Raw genomic sequence first — 20,987 nt, 5'->3', positions numbered from 1 at the left:
CACAGCCTTTTTGAGCCAGAAGTCATTCAAAACTCCGAGCGCAGCAATAAAGCTGCAAGTTCTTTCAACAGCCACTGAAAGCTGAACTTACTGTGGCAGTAGGTCTGCATTTTGTCACTCAGGATTTTTACCTGTCATTATAGTAATTTGCAGTGTTAAATAATACTGGAGAATCCAATCTTGAAGTTAAAATGGCCACACAGAAAAGGCCACAGAGAAAGTATCAATAAATGCAACATCTGGTTACTGGTCTGGACACGCTGGCATCTCTGTTTCCTAATCTGTAATACAGTCATGAATGGTGGATAACTTGTTTTTGTGTTGTATTGAGCAACAGAAAAACAGAAAATGTTTTTCCATCTCTAAGACAGTACATTCTTTGGGCTAGACATTCAGGAGAATGATTTCCTTTTTTTATTTGAGTTGTCATGCTAGTGGAATTTTTAACAACTATCTTAATTTTAATTTCATTATTATTCAGATAGCCAGTGGTGTCTTCAGATCACTATTCTTAACTAAAGCATCAGACATAAACATACAGAACAGTTTCTATACCTGAAGAAATCCTTGGTAATGAAAAGGAGGCATTTTCAAGCATTCCAAAAAGCTGTGTTATAAAACTTACTCCCTTACAGAGTTGTATTACAACACAAGAAGTTCACTCACTACAGGCAATAGGAAGAAAAAAATAAAGAATTAGGAACTGTAGGCAAAAGCTGGAGGATGTTAGAAGTGCTTCGGTTCTTCATAACTCACTTAAGAGATCTCTCGTGTCATGCCATGAAACAATTCTGGTTTTTAAGTGAGCCTGCCAAGTATGTCAACCTAAATTATATATATATATATATATATATATATATATATTTATTTCTAAGCCTTCAAAGCACTTCCTGGGGATGCTGCTGAAAACCCAAAGGATGGGCAGCTGGTTAGGAATACGACAGCCAAGAGAGTGCAGAGGAAGATAAAGCAGTGTTGTGCGCTGCCCCCTCCCAATTAGAGATGCTTCAGAAAAACGACTTGCTGGTCTGAAAGGGGGCACCTGCTCATTTAAACTTGTCTCTCAGCCTCACAAAAATCCCAAACTCTCTTCTGCATATAGCTAACACTTCCACAGAGTTTGGAAAAATGCTTCAAAACATGGCAGCAGCTGTAGTCACAAATGATGTAAATTGTGCTAAACGTGTACTAAGCTTCCCAGATTCCCCAAGATTCCCACCTGGTCAGAGGTGATTTTCTAATGGATTCATTTCTTTTGTTGCAGCAAGGGAAAGGGAATTACTCCCTGTTAGTGCTGATGGTGTAAAGTGACGATTTTTATGCTGAACTAGTATAACTATCCTACAAGAAGTGCACATCTAGTGTTACGAGCTAACCACGCAAATGCTGTGTAACACACTCAAAATCAGCACATTTCCTCCTGCCTTGAGAAGAAACATTTCTGCCCAGATTTGGTTCCATTTAGTTATTTTCAATCTGGCACACATTTTGCTAATTTAGTACGTCAAACCCTTCTGCCAGATATGTCTGAAGAGAAATATGTCCATTTCACCTGGGTAAGCATGAGTTCTGTGTAAGAAGGTATTTTATTGAAAACCAGTGTGTTTAAAAGAGCTAGGTCCACTCACACAGGAATGACTACAAGATGACATTTCAAATACAGTTAATGTCAGTACTCTTTTGACCCATACATTTCAAATTATTAATTGCATACCAAAATCATGAAATAATAAAATTAAATTAGTCAGTCTGATGACATAAGCCTTCTACAGGAAATCTCATTCCATATGTGAGAGGACAACCCCACATTCTGCAGTGTTTGCAGAGTTAGGCAAGTTTAATTTTGGAAGTTAAATTATGGAAAGACAATGGCTATTCTGCCCACAACATTAAAAATAATCGCAGATACTGTTCACAGTCTGCGAGGGCTCAACTCATGGGAGGGCTGCCCCCGAGTCTTTATCTGTCATCTGTTGTAATGTTTCCCATCAAAATGAAGTACGCTACCAAATCAGTCTTTACAAAACTGCTAATCAGCCATCCACATAAATGAAAACTTTCAAAAGATACAATTAACACAAACGAAATAAAAGTAACAATTTAACTTGCAAATTTTATAAAGCCAGAATAAACACACTCCTTAGTCCAAGATAAATAGCCCCGCTCTTGGTTCTGAAGAATGCAGATGTTATTCTGCCATCTGTACCATGTTTTTTGCATTCTAGCTAACTGCACGCCCAACAAGGAATGAGCTGCACCACTAAACTGTCTGTATTTAATAAAAAGAGAGTCTATATGGTTTGCTAAAACTGCTTATTTTGCTTGGCAAGGCTTTTTCTTCTTTACAAAAAAAACAGTAATCTACAAATTAAATTCATCACCAAAGCAATTTACTTGCCATTTTGTTTATTCCTTATATAAACCTTTGTTTTGCAGATCCCAGATACCTTAAACACAGGCACTAAAATCTGAAACCAGATAATGAAACAACAGAACCGTTGCTGCTGCTGAATTTAAAGTCATGCCAGTTTCTCACTGAGAGGCAAAACTTCACAGTTGTAACCCAGTGTACACGCCCTTCCTCCCAAAAGCTGTAGCTTGTGCACTCCTTTTCCACTAATTTACCACATAGACAGGAATCAGAACATTTTAGGCATTTTTTCTACATTTAAAAATCCATTTTTACAGTTCACTTTATCTTTTTTATCTGGAAGAATGGATCAATTTGAATTTTTGATCCTGTACAGTGAAATCGGTGCAAGGAGGCCCCAAAACACAGGAAGGATTTCACTAAAGCTTTTAAAAAGTAAACTCGCTGCTTTCTTTGCTGGATGTAAAACAATTAAGGTTGCAGAACAATTCAAAGGCAGCCATGCTTTCTTAGCATAGTTGGATGAAATGGAAAGATAAGGAAAATATTTTTATAGATGAGAAGGGAAGTTTTCTACTTTTTTTTTAAAATTTGTTTATACATTTTTATACACAGACTTGCACTGTTATTTACCCTGTATCTGTGCTACCAATCTAATTCTTCATACTGGCTGTCAGTTTTCCAGAAGATAATTTTGGAGAACAAATACAAGCAATGCTGTTTGAAGATGACAGAAAGATGGAAAAGGGATTCATGTTGAGACACACTGGCCCAGAAATTTTTCTCGGAATTACAGCTCTCCAGAGTAGAATCCGTCTGCCCCTAACAACCTGCTCTTCCCAGGCTCCAGACATGCTGCTTTTCGGCTGGCACAGCGCTGCGCATCTTGGAGACTGCAGCATTTCCGCAGCCTCCAGTACGGTACTAGCAGCACGCCTTCAATATTTACTACTTTCCAAGGTTTGTGCCACTTGAAAACAGCACCAGCTTCTCTCATGAGTTACCCCTGGTAAGAATACAAAGGAGCACTACATTAAGAGCATGGGAGCATCGACATAAGCAATTTAGAGCAGGTTCTTTTAGGTGTAAAATTGTCTTGCACTTATCCTTGCAGTCTTGCAGTATTCCTGACAGATTTTAAGGGATATTTTGATGCCTAAAAATATTTGCAATGCACCTACTTGCACTTTTGAGAAGGCATTTAAAATGGAACTGTATCTGTAGCCACTTTAAAATCTAGCCTGTTTTACCCATCTCTTGCACTGTGCACGTAAAAAATACAATGTAGTATCCAATGACTACTACATTTTTAAAGAAATCCAAATCTCCTTACTATTACCATTTGGTATGTAAATATTTTTACATTACCAAAGATTTTGAGGAACCTTCTCTTACCTGTATTAGGATCTTTTACTACAATGTCAGAAATCTCGAAGAGTTTGAGCGGCAAGGGCATCTTTCGGTTGGCAGCAATAGTTTTCAGGAGCCCAGGAAGGAGGGTTGTACGTGCCACCTGCAGGACAAACACCAATGCTGCAAGTCAAATACCTTCCAAAATAGCTAATGTTAGTTTTCTTTATTTTTGTTTTGTTTTGTTTTGTTTTTTTTTTCCACGTGTGACAAGAGTTTAAAAGTAGTCAGGTGCAAATACTGCACTTATCTCTTACAATTAAACATCTTTGCTTTACAATTATTAAAATGGAAAATGTAAATTCTCTAAATGTTCTTTATATTGCATTTTCTGAAAGAGCTTATATGTGTATCATTTCATAGATGCTTGAGCTGCAGTGCAGGGTAGAAAAACAAGTAATATTGAACGAAGTGCAAAAATATCCTGTAAATGTCATCTCACTCATGCAAAAGGTAAATATTAAGTGTTATCTTAGAAATACTGAGTGCTATCTGAAATACTATCTTGATACCTCCTGATACCAATGAATAATGTAAGCAGAACCTAAGTAACAGCAACTGATACACTGCAGTTGGGAACAACCTGAAATATAGAGAGAATGTGTGCAAAGAGCCAGGAAAGAGGCAAATCCTATTACTGTTCTTACTGTGCTAACACAAATGGAAGAGGGTCCCTGGCATCATCCTGCCCTTGTTGTGCTGTCAGAGGATAAGGGATGGGGGAAAATCCACCCTGAGAACCCAATCATCTAAAGCTGGAAGTTTATAGTGCCCCACAAAGAGTAATCCTTTACAATTTTCAAGGAGGCCTACTGATTTTAAGACTGAAGCTACTTTTGCCACAAGGAATATTCAGCCGATAATATAACGTAACTGCTTAGCAGCATTGCTGCTGCAAAGGCCTACAGTCCTTGCACAACAGGGATCTGAAATTGTACGTGGCTAGAGGGGCTGCCACTTCTTGTTCACACTGTGTACTGTTTGTTTGTGGTACATTCTGTATTGCTCAGCTATCATCACCATGCCAAATGATGAATATGAAGAGGTGATAATAGTCTAAACACGTTATAACAGCATCTAGCATCACTGCTTATTTGTGGTACCAAACAGAACACAAAATACATTAAGGTATCCAAAAGTTATGTTTCTGAATCTCAGAGTAGCAGAAGACTGGTCTTAGTATTAGAGATAAGACCTAAAACGGTGTTTTAGACACTCAAAGAAATCAGACTGACTGAACAAGATCTTGCAGAAAAAACACACACAAATCACAAAACTTTAATACCCACAGACTGCCGAAACTTTTCTAAAAATTTCTGAAGACTGTATTTGTATTGTATTTCTTGTGGGGGAAAGCCTCTAAATTTACCTTCCCTGTAAACTAACGAAAGCATCTTTTTAAGAAACACAAAAACTGTAAGTGTGCTTTCAGATATTTTCAGAATTTCTGAGAATACTGTAATTGAGCTCTCACTCTCTGCTCCAGCAAAGACCAAATGATCTAGAAATGAGTATTAAAATACCTAAGAGCAATACAGAATTTTAATTTAAAAAAAAAAGAAGACTAATAATGGTTAATAATTTTTTAAAAAGCATTTCCTATCCAGTACTCAGGAGGTTTAGAGATTGCCAAGTCTAGGAGTTCCATTTATATTGAATGGCTTTTCTAAATGTGCGAGCTGATCAATCATCTGGGTTTTCTGTAATAAGGCAGCTCAATTTTGCCACATGCTGTCATACAGATAGTGCTATTTTACATTACTGAAATACCAACAGTATTTCACACCGCATAAGGTATTTCTCAGTGAAGGAGTAACAGAGAATGACTGACTGTCAGCAAGTTTGGCACATAAATATGCATACCCTCTTAAATGCAGGAAAACCAGCTCTATAGTTTATAAATTATCTTTCCCATTGGTTCCTTTCTTTCCTCTTTAAGTATAGAATCCATGACAATGTTGTTCTCAAAATGTTATCTGAAATATCTCACCTGAAATTCTGCAGTTTTGGGGTTTGCAATGCGCACTGCATTTGTTGCAGAGATATCCATGCCAAGTTTATCTGCAATGTCTTCTTGAGAACACTGAGAGGAAGAGACAAAACAACACCAAGGTCAAATAGTTAACATAGACAGTAAGCCACTGATGAAATTTGATACCAAGAATGAACAACGCAATTGTAGCACTTGCTCTGAGGCCCAATAATAAATGCTCTCATGTGCAACCTCCACTTGTAACAAAAATTAGTCTAAAGACTAAGTAGGAAAACTAGTTTATCTACACATGTCAATTATTAACCAAAATAAAACTAGTTTAAAAAAAAAGAAGCAAGTGTTTGTTTAGGCTTCTGTCATGGACTGCTGTCATCTGTTTTGGAAACAGAGGCTCAGATTCTGCCCCCTGACTTGCAGTGGGTAGGGTATTTTATTCTGAAAATAGCACTGGGAAAGGGAATGGTACCCCAGCTTTCTCACAAAGACACCAATCTCTTGGGGGCTACTTGCAGAAGGTGAAATACTGTCTATGAAAAACAGGTCATGTGGCTGAGCCTCCGATTTTCGTAGCTGCACAGGAGTCTTGTAGTTCATTGTTGTTTTCATTTGTTTGAGTTGGAGTATTTCCAAAGCCCTTAATCTCAAGGTGTATTTTGAAGCTGGTCAGTAAAGCAATACACATGCACTTTGTCAGGCTCAGATGATGTGTGTGCATGTACAGAACAGATGCTACTGATAAGATCCACACCACAGATTTCCAGAAATTATAGCTTTATTAATGTATTAAAGAAACCAATAGCAGACTAGGCATGTAATTGAGGATTTGCCAATATACTGCAGTCTCCCAGCAGTGCTCCTTTTGCATTGGCAGCACTCCGAAAAGTGTGTTGATAGACCAAATGTGAGGAAAATGAGCAGACGATACCATCTGAAAAAGTGGATTATTGAATACCAAAAAAACTAAAATCTTAAATGAATGCTGACCTTAGGAGGAGAAAACTGTTCAACAGTTTTCAGATGTGTATCTAAACTATGGTATGTTACAGTGATTTAAGTAAATGCATTTTGGCTAAATTTGAGCTCCCCACAAAAAGCAATGTTATTGTGCATGAGTATAATTTGAGGCTCAAACCAAGAAACAGATTGTATGCACAAATACATAAGCAGTGTTTGTCATATAACACTGGGCTACAAAATGCTGTAGCGTAAATGATATTCATCATAGTCAAAGGCCTCACATTGGTGTTTTAATAAAGTGTTGGAGACATAGCATACACTGGGTTTCATCGTGCCACAGCAGAAATACCATTATGTAATGTGATAACATGATATACTGCATGATCGTACAAAATTCTGCTGTTGCACTTCATGAAGGTCCTCAGTTGCAGTGATGTAACGTATTCAATGTTTTAAAGCATAATACCTATTCAGTGCTGAAATAAATGAATTATATTTATTAATGAATAAGGAAAATCTAGAAAAGCTTGACCATGTTTTATACATGCTATTTCCCCAACACAATACTACCCCAGCTAGTCTGAGTATCCTTGTCAAATACGAGCACTGCAGGAAGTAATACTAGCTATTGTCATGGTTACTTAAGTGAGTTACTAACAAAATGCTAAAACTGGAATATGTTTCTCAGATTTTAGAATTAGTACAAGTTTTGCCTTTGAAGCTCCATGAAATCTGAAGGTGTTAAAATTTTATTTAATCCATTTGCATTACCAACATTGGTTGCAATACCTGAGCTTTTCAAACATGTGGAAGTGTTCTAGGAGCCTGCATCAATGGATCTTAAAATCTTTGCGTAAGTTATCAAAAGATAACCTGTGATCAGATACCTACCTCTTACAAGGTTGCATACTTTCAGGGATGTATACTTCTGGCCTTCTAGTAAGTTTTAAGTTCAGGGAAAGGTTGAGAAATTCCATGAAATTTTTAATAGAATATGTGATGGTAGCTCCCTGTATGCTAACAGGTCCACAAATTGCACCTTACGGCAAAGGCTTTGAGCAGATCTTGCAACAGTGAGGATTTTCTAAAATGTATAGTGTATTTTCAAGAGTTGACTATGCCAATCTCCACATATGGACAGTTACCACATACATTTGGAGGGCACAGTGGTTTACTTAGTTGTTTTGGGTTTTTTTAATAGTAGATCAGGTTCTCCGCTTCAGTTCACAGCTATGGCAAAGGGGTATGAACAAGTGGCCATGACAAAGATGATGTTCCTACTGAACACTTCATCTCAACAAAACAACCCTGCTGCAAAATTTCAGTATTAGAAATCATGCCAGCTGTTAGTACTGGAGTGGCACACACTGCTGCAGAGTCCTAATTCTCCACAAAAGACTGTTTGCTTGGCTCTAACAAACAGTACGACTTGGTAACATCATTATTTGTTGTTCTATAAAACAAACAAGCAAAAAAAAGAAAAGAGGTGAAATTTACAGGGCAATTTGTGTCACATGAGTGTGCATTATAACTTTTTTACAGGTATCCTTAAATACTTTGCTGACTGAAAAACTACTTAGCATGGTGTGTAATGCAAGGAATCATGGGCAAGTGACAATACTGAAAAGAGACAAATAGAAACGGGGTAATCCTTGAACTGTAGTAACATCTACCAGAAAGTACTACATTTTTGTTTGTTTTCCAGATTATCAAACTATAATGAATTTCACATTTGGAGATCAAAGTCTCAAGAGAGACTTGCTGTCTTCAAATTTCATCCTATGAAGTTAAACTGAAAACACTGCTTCAACAGCTATTTTTGCCTCTATACTTAGAACTACATGCCACAGTGACTCATTCAATTTCTCTGACCTACAAACTCACCAAATATTATACTATCATTCCAAAGCACTAGCAAACTATCACCTGCCAAAACAGTACCAGATAATACTGGTACATTTATACAATAACATTTTCTCAGACCATCCTCTGCAGTTCTGGTTGCATCACTGTCCCAACACACAACTAAGAAAAATATGAAATCCATATAAAATACCAAGGCAAAAGTGAGTGCTTCCGTGAATCCAGCAGCTGCCAAGTCCAGTCTCAGAAGTTCTGTAAGCTTATTGAGGGGGAGCTAAAATGAAACAAAAAAAGTTTTCAACTTCCATCTTAAAACATTTTTCTATTCTTTCTCGAGGTGACTCTGCCTGCTACATAGCAATGAATTCACTAGGGAGGTACTGTGCTTGTGTGCTTAAAATTTCTCAAAGCATCAGCCAGCTGCCTTTAGGCTTGCCTGAGGAAATGAATCTCCCAATTAGAGATTTAATACGGGCTCCCTACTTAAACCCCTGTCTTTTTTCAAGTACCAGCAACCAACTGGTCTTGGACTTATTCAAATCAGTGGGGCATCTGTTTTGTATCCTATCCATGGTAAATACTTCTCAAGGCAAAGCATGTCAAAATATTTAATTCCTAGGTTCTGTTTTCCCCAAAGCCCTTCTGGCATGCACTAGTCATTTGCTGACAACAGAGCGTTTATTTGAAGGGGCAATCTTACTTGATTAGCTATGGTGTACGTTTTCGGAGTAGTCATCTGAATGTTGTTATAACCATAAGCTATTGCTGCATCTTCTACGATATCACATGCATGGATAATGTCTGCTCTGGTAGGAGGGATTTCAACCTCTAGACTGTTCCCATTCCCTGTGACGTGTGACTTCAAACACATCCTAGTCAGCAGCTTTGCAAGGCTCGATGGAGTTTCACTGAAACAAAACAAGAAAGTAGTAATTTATGGATCTTGCACCCTATAGACTGGCTTTTTAAAGTAATCAATGTTTCTGCTGCATTGTCTTACACCCTGAAGAATTTCCATGTGCTTTATGGACTGTACATAGACTCAGAATTCCATCAGAACCAGCTCAGACTCTGACTCTTGAGATGGTAATTTTTCCTAACAGTTGTGTGAGGCCATAAAGAATCATTCACTTTCCTTGGAAACAGGGGAAGAAGTCTTACTGAGCTGATCTAATTACCCAAGATAACCCTTCAATTTTTTCATAAATTAAAAAAAAAAAAAAAAAATCACAGTGTAAACATTTTTAAAACAATGCAATGTTTTCTAGTACCTTTTTCATGATTAATGTTTATAAGTAAAAACTATGTTTTCATTTGCAATAACACACCTGATTCCTATTTTCTTGTTAATGAGCTCAGGTTTCACCTTCTCTGTTCGGTAAGCCAGTTCCTAAAAAGAAAAGGCAAAGCTCTTAAGCATACACAGTGGATTCAATTTTGATATCTTATTAATCTAGCTTCTCCTAATTACAATACTAAAACTACATCCACAGAAGACAAGTGCGGAATATTAGGTTAAACTTAATAGTTTAATATTTGAAAACATATTCTAGATAAGCTTGGTTAAGCTAGAAGGTTAAATGCAGCATGAAATCCCTGTCATTGAAACTTCTGATAATTTCTGATATATGTAAGTAATGGAGTTTCTGAAAGGTTCTAATTGCCAGTTCATCCTAAGTCAAAGCCCTAAAGCAGTGAATGGTCACACGTGAGATCTCATGGTCTAGTACAGATCAAATGACTTTTAGGAGGAAGAGAAAAGAAAACTTTCTATGCACTGGCACAGAAATATCTACCAGTATTTTACTGAGAGAGTTTGCAACATATTTAAGGAAGTTATTTTGTATGCATTGACTTAGGTGTTTCTAAACTTCTAGATATACAAATCCATAAAAATCTTGGCAACTAAAACTTCGGTGATTTTTTGCTCTATTTTATCTAGGGAAACTACTTTGGTTACTGCAGAAATCTCTTCAGGATTCTAGGTCTTTCCTCTGTTGACTAAAGCTGACACAGCTAAAAGAAAAAAGCTAAAATACCACTGGAAAAACTCTCAGTAAAAATTTCTTTCCCTCTTAACAGTTTGTACTTGCTTGATCCATCTGATTTTTATGAACTCAACTACATGTCTGTCTTCAGTTACTTTCAGGAAACAGGGGGAATTGCTTTCTTTATACTTATTAAGAAAACAAAAAAGAGTCCACTACTGCAAAGAAGTCTGCCAGGGACTCTGAATGCAGGCAAACCTGCACTTGAAGTCAACATCCTGCCTTACAGACCTTTATACAGTTGAAGCATATAAAGGAAAAGACTGAAAAATCTAGTGTTACAAGGGTATTTTAATGGAAGGGCATTAAAGGTTCCAGATCTGATACTCAAGTTATGCTGAGGCTGATTTCAGTTGTCCACTGGCTTATGACTGAAGGACATCTTCCTGCATTCATTTCTCCTGATTTGGAACATGTAGGTTTTAAAGGCTTTAGAGGCAGATTATGACCTTTGATTGTAATCTTTACTTGTTCCTGAAAAAGTTCATATCACACAAACTCTAAACCACAACAGTGGTTACCACTCGTAACTTTAAACCTTACCTTTCTTTTTGGACTATCAAGCTACGTCAGTGAGTCTGTATTTTTAGCCTTATTGTAAATTAGTAGAGATTCAGCACGAGTTTCCTAGATAAGGGGAAGCTGGGTTTATTTTTTGTGGTGCCAAAGAAGGTCCTGACTCACTAATACATAGATAGTACCAAGCTGAGCTTTTATACTGTCCCTCAGAACCTGCATGTACTGCCTCTGCAGAAAAAGATGACAGCATGACTCCTACCAGACTTTGTGCAAATAAAATCCTCTCCCCAAGGTTACTGGGGTATCATATCACCATGCTTACCGGATAGATGTGCGTCTTGCCATTAGGATAAACTACTTCCACTGCTTCAACACTGAGAGAGACAGAAAAACAGAAGTAAAAATGGTTTTAGCATATGGCCCAAATGTAACGTCTCTCTGACAGGAGATTTATACTCACCTGAATGGCTTCTCACAATATTCACTAAACATCGTGACTATAATATCAAGAACAATTTTTGCCTACAAAATAAAGATAATAATTACATTGAAATCTGTCATCTACTTGTATTGAAGTAGACAAAATTAAAAAAAATGGGGGAAAAATACTGTCTTACACTCTCTTAATTCTATTTAATAACTTAAAAACCAAAATCCTAGTGATCTAGAATACCAGATTGCGTTTAGAAAAAAAATGTCTTCTGTTGCAAAGACATTTATGTGAAATCTTGAAATCTTTGGTTTTCAAGGTTCTGAAGCATTTGTACACCTTTGCTAAACTCTGTTGTGAAAATACACAGGGTCTTTATTACTAGTTGGAATGTTGTCTTCCCAGCCTTTAGTCTAATTAGTCATTCCACTGAAGTTCCAAGGGAGAATGTAAGGACCGAAGGACTGTGCATTTTTTAGAAATACATTGCCAAATAACCTCATCTAGTTTACAGTTAATGTTTTAAGAGATTAGTATAATATAACATAATAATGAGATTCAGATCAACTTCTCAATATACAAGAGGTTTTTTTTTTCCGTGCCTCACAGTGTAATTTCTTTCGCGTAAACAGAACAGCACTATTTTTATTCTTACTATCAAGGCAAGCAGTAGCAATAAGCAGTTATTTATTAGTTTGCTTAGAAGCCACTCCTCAACGTGCAAATTTCTTTGCGTTGTTAACATATTGTGTAGTAACATATGTTAAAAGCATTTTTGCCCTTAAGTGTCAAAATACACACTTTAGGGAAACTATCAATGAATACACAACCTATATTCAAGAACAGGCAATTATAACTGCTAGGCTTTCATGTTTCGGCTTTGAGTTACAGAATTTGCATATGGAAAGACTTCAATTTGAAAATTATTTGCACAGCATCCCTGCTTGAAAAAGATAACTAAGAAGAAAAAGTGTTGTCTTCCTTCCCTCAGCCCACATTTAAAGTAGGAGACAAAATGATTCTTTACAAGGAGTATTCTAGCAAAATAGGCAGTCTTAGTGATTTTACTCTTTTCAAAACCTTTCCGATTTAGAAAGTGTTCAGCACTACCACCCCCTTCAATTTACCTAAATTACTTTATTGTAGAAACTGAACACTTAATGTCAATATAAAAACACAGTAAAACCAAAATCCAATTAACACACAACAAGCCTAAAACTGTGTTGAAGCATTCTGCATGGTCCCATGGCCTATTCTGCCCTTTTGAAATGGGAGTTCTGTTCCATAAAGTAAGTGCCTGGCTATTGTAGGTCTTTGTATTGAAGCCCAGAGGGAAAACAAAGATATTACAGCATATCAAAAGCAGGAAATATTAACTTACCTTTGTAATATCTGTGCCTGTACATTCAATAAACACATTTCTGGTGTTTACGCTTATTTTTGTATGATCTCCTAAAACATGTAAAGACAAAAAGATGTTAAGAAATGTTATTACTTTTATTGCAATGATGCTGATATCGACTCTTTCTATGATTCAGAAAGACTGTTATCTTGCGCTGCCTAAAAAGCCACTACGTCTACTGCACCAACATTCACAATTCTTACCAGAAGAGCAGCTCTTTTTAAACTTATAAATCAAAAAGAGGAAAAAGGCAGACCAGACTTACTGACCGGCTTAAGCTGTCCACTGAAAAATAACAATATCACCCTACAGGTATGGCAGGATGGGGCTAAAGAAGCAAACCAGCTCAGTAGCAGCCATCTGCTGTTGGCCAAGCGCTCCTGCAGTGCCAGAGCAGCCCGGCTTCCTTTCCCTCAGGAACACATCTGCATTTTATGTGTGATGTGCATAAGAAAGTAGCCTTGGACAGGAATGTATGAAATGTTTTTTTAAACATGATTTAGATTGATGAATGGGCACAGCTACTTCTGTGAATAACCAAGACCTTGTGATTCTGTCTGCTGATACACTACAGGTTTGTCTACATTGGCGATTCAGGTGCCACTTGTAGGTGTGAATTTGCTTTGTGTGTGTACTTGGAAGTCATGAAGTGTGCACTGAAGCACTCAAATCTGTTTCTTGTCTGGAAAGAAGGAAGGTAGAAAATACATTCAGGGGCATTATCTAAGGTGTCTCTCTTGCAAATTGGTTGCAAAATCCCCCCAGTAGTTGATTTCCTAAAAGTGGGGTGCTGTTAGTAAGCCACAAGCAATTTAGAGTGCCTGTACAGAAATCTGCCTTGTGTTGCCTGTTAGGTATGTGCAGTGCATACCTTGAACGAATTTCACTGCCGGTAACCACGCAGAAGGGACACCCCATAGTCTTAGAATTGTATGGGATCGAGCCAAATCCAACCTCTCTCCTTCTTGCCTCTCACTAATGCAGACACACCCCACGGGTGGCAAAGGGAAGCAAACACCTGGACACACACGGGCACTCTTGCTTCCTTCATTTGACCCTGAGCAAGCGAACCAGCTTCTCTGTGTTCTAGTTTCCTACCTGAGAAACCAGGTCACAGCCAGACTGGAAGTCAGGTGCACTACAGATCTTAAGACCGAGGGATCTTGTATTCCCTTCCCTACAATGCTGTACTGCACCTCTTTGCAGACAGAATGTACTCAGCTCTTCTGGACTCACTTCAAAGCAAATATAACCTTTCACTTAAGTGCTTGTGGATAATCCAAAAAACCAATACAGATGTTTACATTTCGTTATCTGTTTAAAAAGTACCTTTAACCTGGAAACTTCTCTCAAATACTGTTCTTTAAAACAGAGGCAGTTATTAAATGTAGCTCAACCTTTTAAATTGACAAAATGCTAACAATATATGTTTCTATGGGGAACACTCCGGAGTTGGAATAAGCCTAACAAGGAAAGATTAGTAGCTGACAGCACCTTTGACTCGGAACAGTTGTTCTTGCCAGTCCTTGTCACAGAGTTTGAGCTGCCTTTTAAGAAGATTTGGTTAGCTGTTTAAGATATGGGTAAGGTTAATTAGGAAAAATACATCCAAATATATTATCACTGCAGATTTTATTGGTCACTGTAGGTAAACAGTTACTGATTCTTGACCTAACTATATAGGTATGCTGAAAAAACTTTTGTTAAAGGAGCAGTTCTTGCCACGTCATTAACTGGTTTCAGTTTAACATGGTTCTCAAAAATCACCCAGCTTCTTTTGTATTCAGAGGAAATCCATGTTTAGAAACAATGCAAAAAAGTCTAAACCTAGTATTTTTAACCCATGAAAGTCTCCCGGAATCACTTCTGTGATAGCAAAAGGATTTACAAGAACTGGTTCACACTGCTGTTAAATACACTGGGCTTAAGATCTAGGTAAAAAGATCCCTACTGTGACCACCTAAAATGGAGTACAGACTGTTAATTTGTAATCACTTTACTAAATAATTTCTTACACCTTTCTTTTAGCTAAATGACTGAGGAACAATGTCCATGTATGCAAACAAAATGCCTTCCTAACAAAGATTCCTATTGCAAGGAACCTTTGAGTTTATACCCCACAAATCTAGAAGGGTATAAGAAGCTAAACAGCTACATTTAAACAGAAATAAGAATCTATGAAATCATAAATGAAACAATTTTAAGAAAACAGAATTACTGATATTATACATCAATGTTTCTGGTAACTGTTCTGGTAACACCTGAACTCACACACAAAATAGCAACAGTATAAACTGGCACGATTAATCTTACCGTTGATGATGGGTGGCATGGACAGAACAACACCATTGCTGTCATAAATAACAGGATAAAGTGGCTTGTTTTCTATTAGGTGTAAATAGTGCCGAAGGTGGCTGTCAGTCTGGAGAAACAAAGCACAACCTAAATTTCACATTAGCTCACTTGTGAACTTCCATACTGCCACAATCCCTTGCTGAGAGATCAAGGGGAATTTTGAAAGAGGGAAGGATTGGGCTTGGAGCAAGGTATTTCACTAGCAAAAGTTGTTTACTTTCAGAAGCAAAAAAACATTTGAAATGAGAGAATTGGATTTTTGGTTTTCTTCAGAAACATTAAAAATTATTTCTTTAAAGATTCTCTCAAAAATGTATGAGCCATGCTGTTCAAACAATGTTCTTGTTCACCACAGCAGACCTTTCACTGCCAAACGCAAGGGCAGAAATCCTTAGTTCATATTAACTTTCCTTAGAACTGATAAAAAATAGCGCTTCATTACTTTTCATTATAAATTGCTGAATATTCACACATTTATGTTTAAATTTGTTTCAAAATTTACGTCTGTTCCCATGATATAAGTATATGCTGTATCAGAAACTAATTTACTTCTAGTCTCTCTGATACGCCTCGTTTCCTTAGCTCTCTTACTCATCTTTAGACAGAGAGCTTTGAGAATTTTTCTCTGTGACCAGTATGTGTGTTCAAGCAGAGCCGTATATTCTAATGATGGTGATAACAGTGCTGTTTTCAAATGTTGGTGTTTCAAGCGGCCCACATAAACATCACAAAACTAGACCTGATACAGTCTTTTCCTGGCATTTACCTGGTTTCATCAGGATGCTGGGCCAAGAGCAGTGCCAGACTTAACTTGAGCCTTTTACACAGCTACACTTGCCAAATATATAGTTGAGTAAATAATTTCACATCTTCTCTAAGTAATAAGGCAAATTAAAATAACATTAGAAAATCTGATATTATTCACCTCAAGCTTGTTGACAAAACAGAGGGTTAATATCAAACTCACTATTCTAAGAGTTATACTTAGCAGCAAAACACCATGATATATCTTTCATAGATGATAAAAATATTCTTATGAATACGCAAAATATGGAATGTTCACTGAATGAAGCTTCAGAAGAGAATGTTTTCACTTGGAAGTGTATCTTCCTGCATTTAGAACAAGAAGCCTGAAAGATCTCACTTACCCTATACAGATCCATGATTTGTGAAGCTGTGTACTCCTGGGATTGATTCAAGGGCTTGAATTTAATTTCAGAAGGTGCTTTAGCTGTATAAGTAAATGGACCAGAGATGGTGTCCAAGTCATGGGTACCTATTGCTACTAACGCTCTTCTCCTAGAAAGAAAGAAGGCAAAATAATGATTTTACTAGTAATATTTTGAGCTCCTTTGAGCTCATGATGCTCTACATGCCTGTACATTCCTAGAATTTACTGAAAAAGCAGAAAGGCGATTTTGAAAAGCCTAGAAATTATTTTCACTAATAATATTTTAACAAATGTTGACAACACACATAACAGTCAAAGGCAAATCCAATGGGACTGCTGCAAAATGCTTCTTTCTTAACTGCTGTAGGAGCTGTAACAGCCATTTATGCTGAAAAATATCGAGAGCAGTCAGAAATGGGCAAGGAAATTAGAAGGATCAAGAGAGCTATTATAAAAGATTTTCCTTAGCACGAATATATATATAATGTCTCTGCAATAGCGACGTGCAGCTGTAACGTGATGAAATAATATATATAGACAATATAGGCTATTTTAAATTTGAGCACTAACCTGCAAATATTTTGGTGTAGTTTTTCTTGGAGGTCAATGAAACTATCATAACGGTCCTTGGTAAAAGTTATATTACGAAGGACTGCAGCTACAGCATGAGGACGGACTTGGACAGTCTGCAATTTACAACAGCAACACATTAGATATTTCAAATACACAGAATATACAAAACTAAAACTGATCAAATGTGCACTTTTCTTCATAAAATCCTCTTTTGTAAAGTAGTAATCAAAAGGCAAATTCATGGAAAGACTTCAGAATCCCAAGGGAAAAAACAAACAAACTGACCCACTCCAGGTCTGGTAGAGGCAAGGAGGTTTCCAATACACTGTGTAACGGCCCAGAAGGTCAATGCCATGTAAGCATCTGAAAGTTTGATTTGATCTGATGCAAGATTCCCCAAAAATGTGTTGTCTATTGTTCCTCCCCTTCTCTAAGAGTAAATCACAATCAGTAAAGATATTTAAATTTCTTTAGCTCTTCTTCTGCAAATAAGATTTCCATCACTGCTCTTACAAAACTGATACTGATGCTTCATGCCCATCTTGCCCCTTCAGAAACTCTCAATAAATTTACAGAGATGCAGTAAACACTTTTACCTCTTCAGTGATAATCAGCTTCTGACCTTCACCCTGAGCTGGTATTATCTTTTCGTACCTAGGGAGACTTATCCTAGAATAAAACCAGAAATAAGTCTGTAACTGAAAGACAAGAAGTTCCCAAAATGCAATGAACTTTAGAAATGTAGCAATAATTATATGTAGAAAACTTTATTAATAACATTTCTTGGCTAACTGTTTAAAACCTGTTTTCTACAGATGGTAAACAGACCACTGAACCAGAACAGAGGGACTCAAGAAGATCAAGTCACAGCAAAAGTGTGAAATAAATTATTTGTATTGGTATTTATTACAGAGGAGCACAAGAAAGTTCTTCTGCAGGAGGTATTCACAGAGGGTAAGTTTCAAATGAAACAGCAGCTTAAACATTTTTAGAACAGATCCAAAACCCACAAACATTCTGGTCTAGTCTTTTAAAAATATACAATAGATCCTTCCCAGAGGAACATTGTATGAATCTGATCTACACATGAGATCACACTCAAAATCCAAGCAAGCAGCAAGTTTGTTTATTGACCAGAAACTGACTCGTATTTAAACAAATAACAAACCACACAGAAGCTCACAACTCTGCTTTACCGTTCTTTAAAGACCTGGAGTCCTCGGACCAGCCCTTCAAGGCAAAGCAGATCATAACGGTTGGCAGGAACATCAATTTTATAGAGAATGATATCAGATGCACCCTTTGCCTTTTCTTCACCTTTTTCTTTACTTATAATGTCTTTCTCAGATGTCTGAAATAAAGCAAAAATGTGGTTTTAATCTGCAATACCTTAATGTTGACAAGAATATGATAGTGAGATAATATAATAGGAAAAACTGTATTAACTAAACAAAGTTTAAAGGTGCCATTTGGATTTATATAGCAAATGGACACACGAAATACCAGAAATGACATAAAATCTAAATCTGTCTTAGATTCAGCAATTCTAATGCAGCATACCAGAAGAAAAATTCACTATTAGAATTTGAATTTTTTAAAAAGATACTATAGAAGCAAGTCTCTGGGCTAGCAGATCCCAGTACAGAACTGGGACCTTATTTTTGGCAACAGATCGTCAAATGACTGGACATATCAAGTTTATTCTGAAATAAAGCATAAGAGACAACGTTCCGATGTCTTTTAATAAACATAATTAAAAGATCTATTAATTAAAATTAAAAAGCAAAACAAAAACAGGTCTACTTTTTACATGGATACAGATAACAGAGACAGCAAATTTTCAGAAGTACAGAATCTAAATCAAAACTTTAAATATAAATTAGTTACAACTCAGGTAACAATGTCCAAGACAAATACATTTTCGTGGATATTGCATAGCAAAATGCATGCAAACCAAAGCCAAACAGATATTGTAAAATATGTTCAATACACAGTCTGTGGCCATATTTATGTTGCTATAAAAAATGGGGCCAGGGACTGAAGACCAAGTGGCACAGGCTGCCAACCTCCACAAAGCTGAGCAATACACCATCCTGGGCTCTCCTGCTTCCAAGATGACAATTTTTGTATCTGTTTTTCTTTTCAGATGCAAAACACCCGCGTTAATACAGTCTATTACAACAGTATTTTATAACAAGAACCTAAATGTATGTGTTGCACATTCTGCCCTGTGGTGTGAAGATGTCTGAAGATGTGTCAGGATGAAAAGCCTGCTGCAGTACTGCTAAAAGCTTGTATAGGTCAAGGTCTTGTCCACAGCACTTTTTGAGGGTACCTGGGGTGTGGTATCCTCCAAATCTTGCCTAGGCACTTTCTTGGTACATGCTAGAAGACCAACCCTGTACCAGGGAACATGCTGGAAATAATGCAGTACGAACTCTCATCAAAGATGAACGCTGTCAGTACACTACATCTACTGCAAAAGTAACAAATAAAAACAATACTTACAATTTCATCAAGCTCCAAACCAAACTCAAAGCACAGCTCATCAAATTCTTCATCAGCTGTGAAGAAAGAGGGTGAATTTTGGTTGATAAGCAGGCCTCAGACTTTTAATGTAACTTTTTTGTGTGTGTTTTGAATGTTTTCAAATAAGATAACAAATGCTATTAAAAAAAAAAAAAAAGAGAAAGAATTTTACTTATATTTGCATCTGTGTAGCAGTTTCTTTAGTACATACTGCATTTACTGACAAGTTATTCTTACAGTCACAGCAAGAGTTTCTGAGCCCAGGAGCCTGGCTTCATCACCAGCTCCTCACCCAAGTTTGTCAGAGGAGCTCTGGCCTGGATGGATAATGAGAACACAAGGGAACAGTTGCACAGCTTCTGCCAACAGCTGCTTTTCCGATCAGTTTGTCATACAGAGGTTGCATCAGCTGCGTTATGACACTTGAGGAACACAACCCTGATCTGAAAATGGAGATTTACACCCACGTGTCCCACGAGCCCAGCTCCAGCGTGGGCTGGATAGGCCGTGTGTCCCTAAGTGCTCTGTCGGCCAGACACTGCTCTGGAGTCACGTTTCTGGAGACAGGGAAGCAGTGCATGAGAACACGGTACTGACTGTGTGTTTTGCCCGCTCCCCTCTCTTCCGTCTCCTGTTTGCTTTAACCAGTTCCCAAACCACTGAAACCCCAACCAGAAACCGCGGTTTGGAAACGCGTGGTTCTGATTTCAGGAGCGATCTGGGCTCAAATAGCGCATTTCTGAGCAAACGGCTGAAGAGCCCAGGAGGACGCACGGCTTGTCCGGCACGCTGGGGAGCGCCCCGGACACCGACACCGCGACCGCACTGAGGCCGGGGCTGCACCCGGGGCTCCGTTCGGCCCCGAACTGGCAGCGAACGAAGGACTGAGCCGGGGGGCGGCCACACCGCCCCATCTCCGCCGACCCTCGGGAGTTTGCCGGGGCCGGCACAGCCCGAGGGGCCCAGGACGCCCCAGCCACGAGGCGCGGCGAGCACCGCACCATGCGGCTCAGCGCCGCCCGGCACCCCGGGGGCGCGGGCACGGCCCGCCTGGCCGGGGAGCGGCGTGAGGCGAACCGGCGAACCCGGGCCCCGCGCACTCACTGTAGGTCCGGCCCAGCGCCTGGAACAGCAGGTCCCGCTTCAGGCTGACAGTCGGCATGGCGACACCCGGCTCGCCCGCACCGCGCCTGCGAGACCGCCCGCCAGGCCCCCATCGCGCCTGCCTTCTTCCGCGTCGCCTGAAGGCCGCCCGCCATTTCTCCGGCTCGCGTCCGCTCTTCCCCTCGCTCCGTAGCGCGATGGTGCGAAGACAGCTCAACCAAGCCCCCTTTGATTGGGTCCACACGTCTCTTTCGCGCAAGGA

The 20,987-nt window shown here is 38.4% G+C and overlaps 1 protein-coding gene and 1 long non-coding RNA gene across 3 annotated transcripts in view; one reads left to right on the top strand and one right to left on the bottom strand.

Annotated features, from left to right (window-relative positions):
- The window catches only part of LOC110355131 (uncharacterized), a 32,110-nt gene extending 12,321 nt beyond the window's left edge, over positions 1 to 19,789 (top strand). Inside the window, exons 2-3 of one of the 2 annotated variants that reach the window (XR_010474718.1) lie at positions 17,908 to 18,046; positions 19,239 to 19,789. This is a non-coding gene — a long non-coding RNA (uncharacterized LOC110355131). Of the gene's footprint in view, positions 1 to 17,770; positions 18,047 to 19,238 lie in introns of those variants that run through there. The other variant, XR_010474717.1, reaches the window with a different exon arrangement.
- The window catches only part of FARSB (phenylalanyl-tRNA synthetase subunit beta), a 36,751-nt gene extending 15,825 nt beyond the window's left edge, over positions 1 to 20,926 (bottom strand). The window contains exons 1-15 of the mRNA XM_065074102.1: positions 20,726 to 20,926; positions 19,601 to 19,656; positions 18,289 to 18,443; positions 17,689 to 17,761; positions 17,090 to 17,205; positions 16,497 to 16,647; positions 15,307 to 15,415; positions 12,973 to 13,043; positions 11,622 to 11,683; positions 11,484 to 11,535; positions 9,923 to 9,984; positions 9,295 to 9,502; positions 8,788 to 8,868; positions 5,772 to 5,864; positions 3,767 to 3,884 (exon numbers count right to left, since the gene is read on the bottom strand). Coding sequence (XP_064930174.1) covers positions 3,767 to 3,884; positions 5,772 to 5,864; positions 8,788 to 8,868; positions 9,295 to 9,502; positions 9,923 to 9,984; positions 11,484 to 11,535; positions 11,622 to 11,683; positions 12,973 to 13,043; positions 15,307 to 15,415; positions 16,497 to 16,647; positions 17,090 to 17,205; positions 17,689 to 17,761; positions 18,289 to 18,443; positions 19,601 to 19,656; positions 20,726 to 20,783 — 1,465 coding nt within the window. The 5' untranslated portion in view covers positions 20,784 to 20,926. The remainder of the gene's footprint in view (positions 1 to 3,766; positions 3,885 to 5,771; positions 5,865 to 8,787; positions 8,869 to 9,294; positions 9,503 to 9,922; positions 9,985 to 11,483; positions 11,536 to 11,621; positions 11,684 to 12,972; positions 13,044 to 15,306; positions 15,416 to 16,496; positions 16,648 to 17,089; positions 17,206 to 17,688; positions 17,762 to 18,288; positions 18,444 to 19,600; positions 19,657 to 20,725) is intronic.
- Between the last annotated feature and the right edge of the window lie 61 nt (positions 20,927 to 20,987).

Source organism: Columba livia, chromosome 9 (genome assembly GCF_036013475.1).
Source record: "Columba livia isolate bColLiv1 breed racing homer chromosome 9, bColLiv1.pat.W.v2, whole genome shotgun sequence".
Classification (NCBI taxonomy): domain Eukaryota; kingdom Metazoa; phylum Chordata; class Aves; order Columbiformes; family Columbidae; genus Columba; species Columba livia.
The sequence above is the reverse complement of the archived record's forward strand: the minus strand, read 5'-3'. Positions and strand labels throughout refer to the sequence as shown.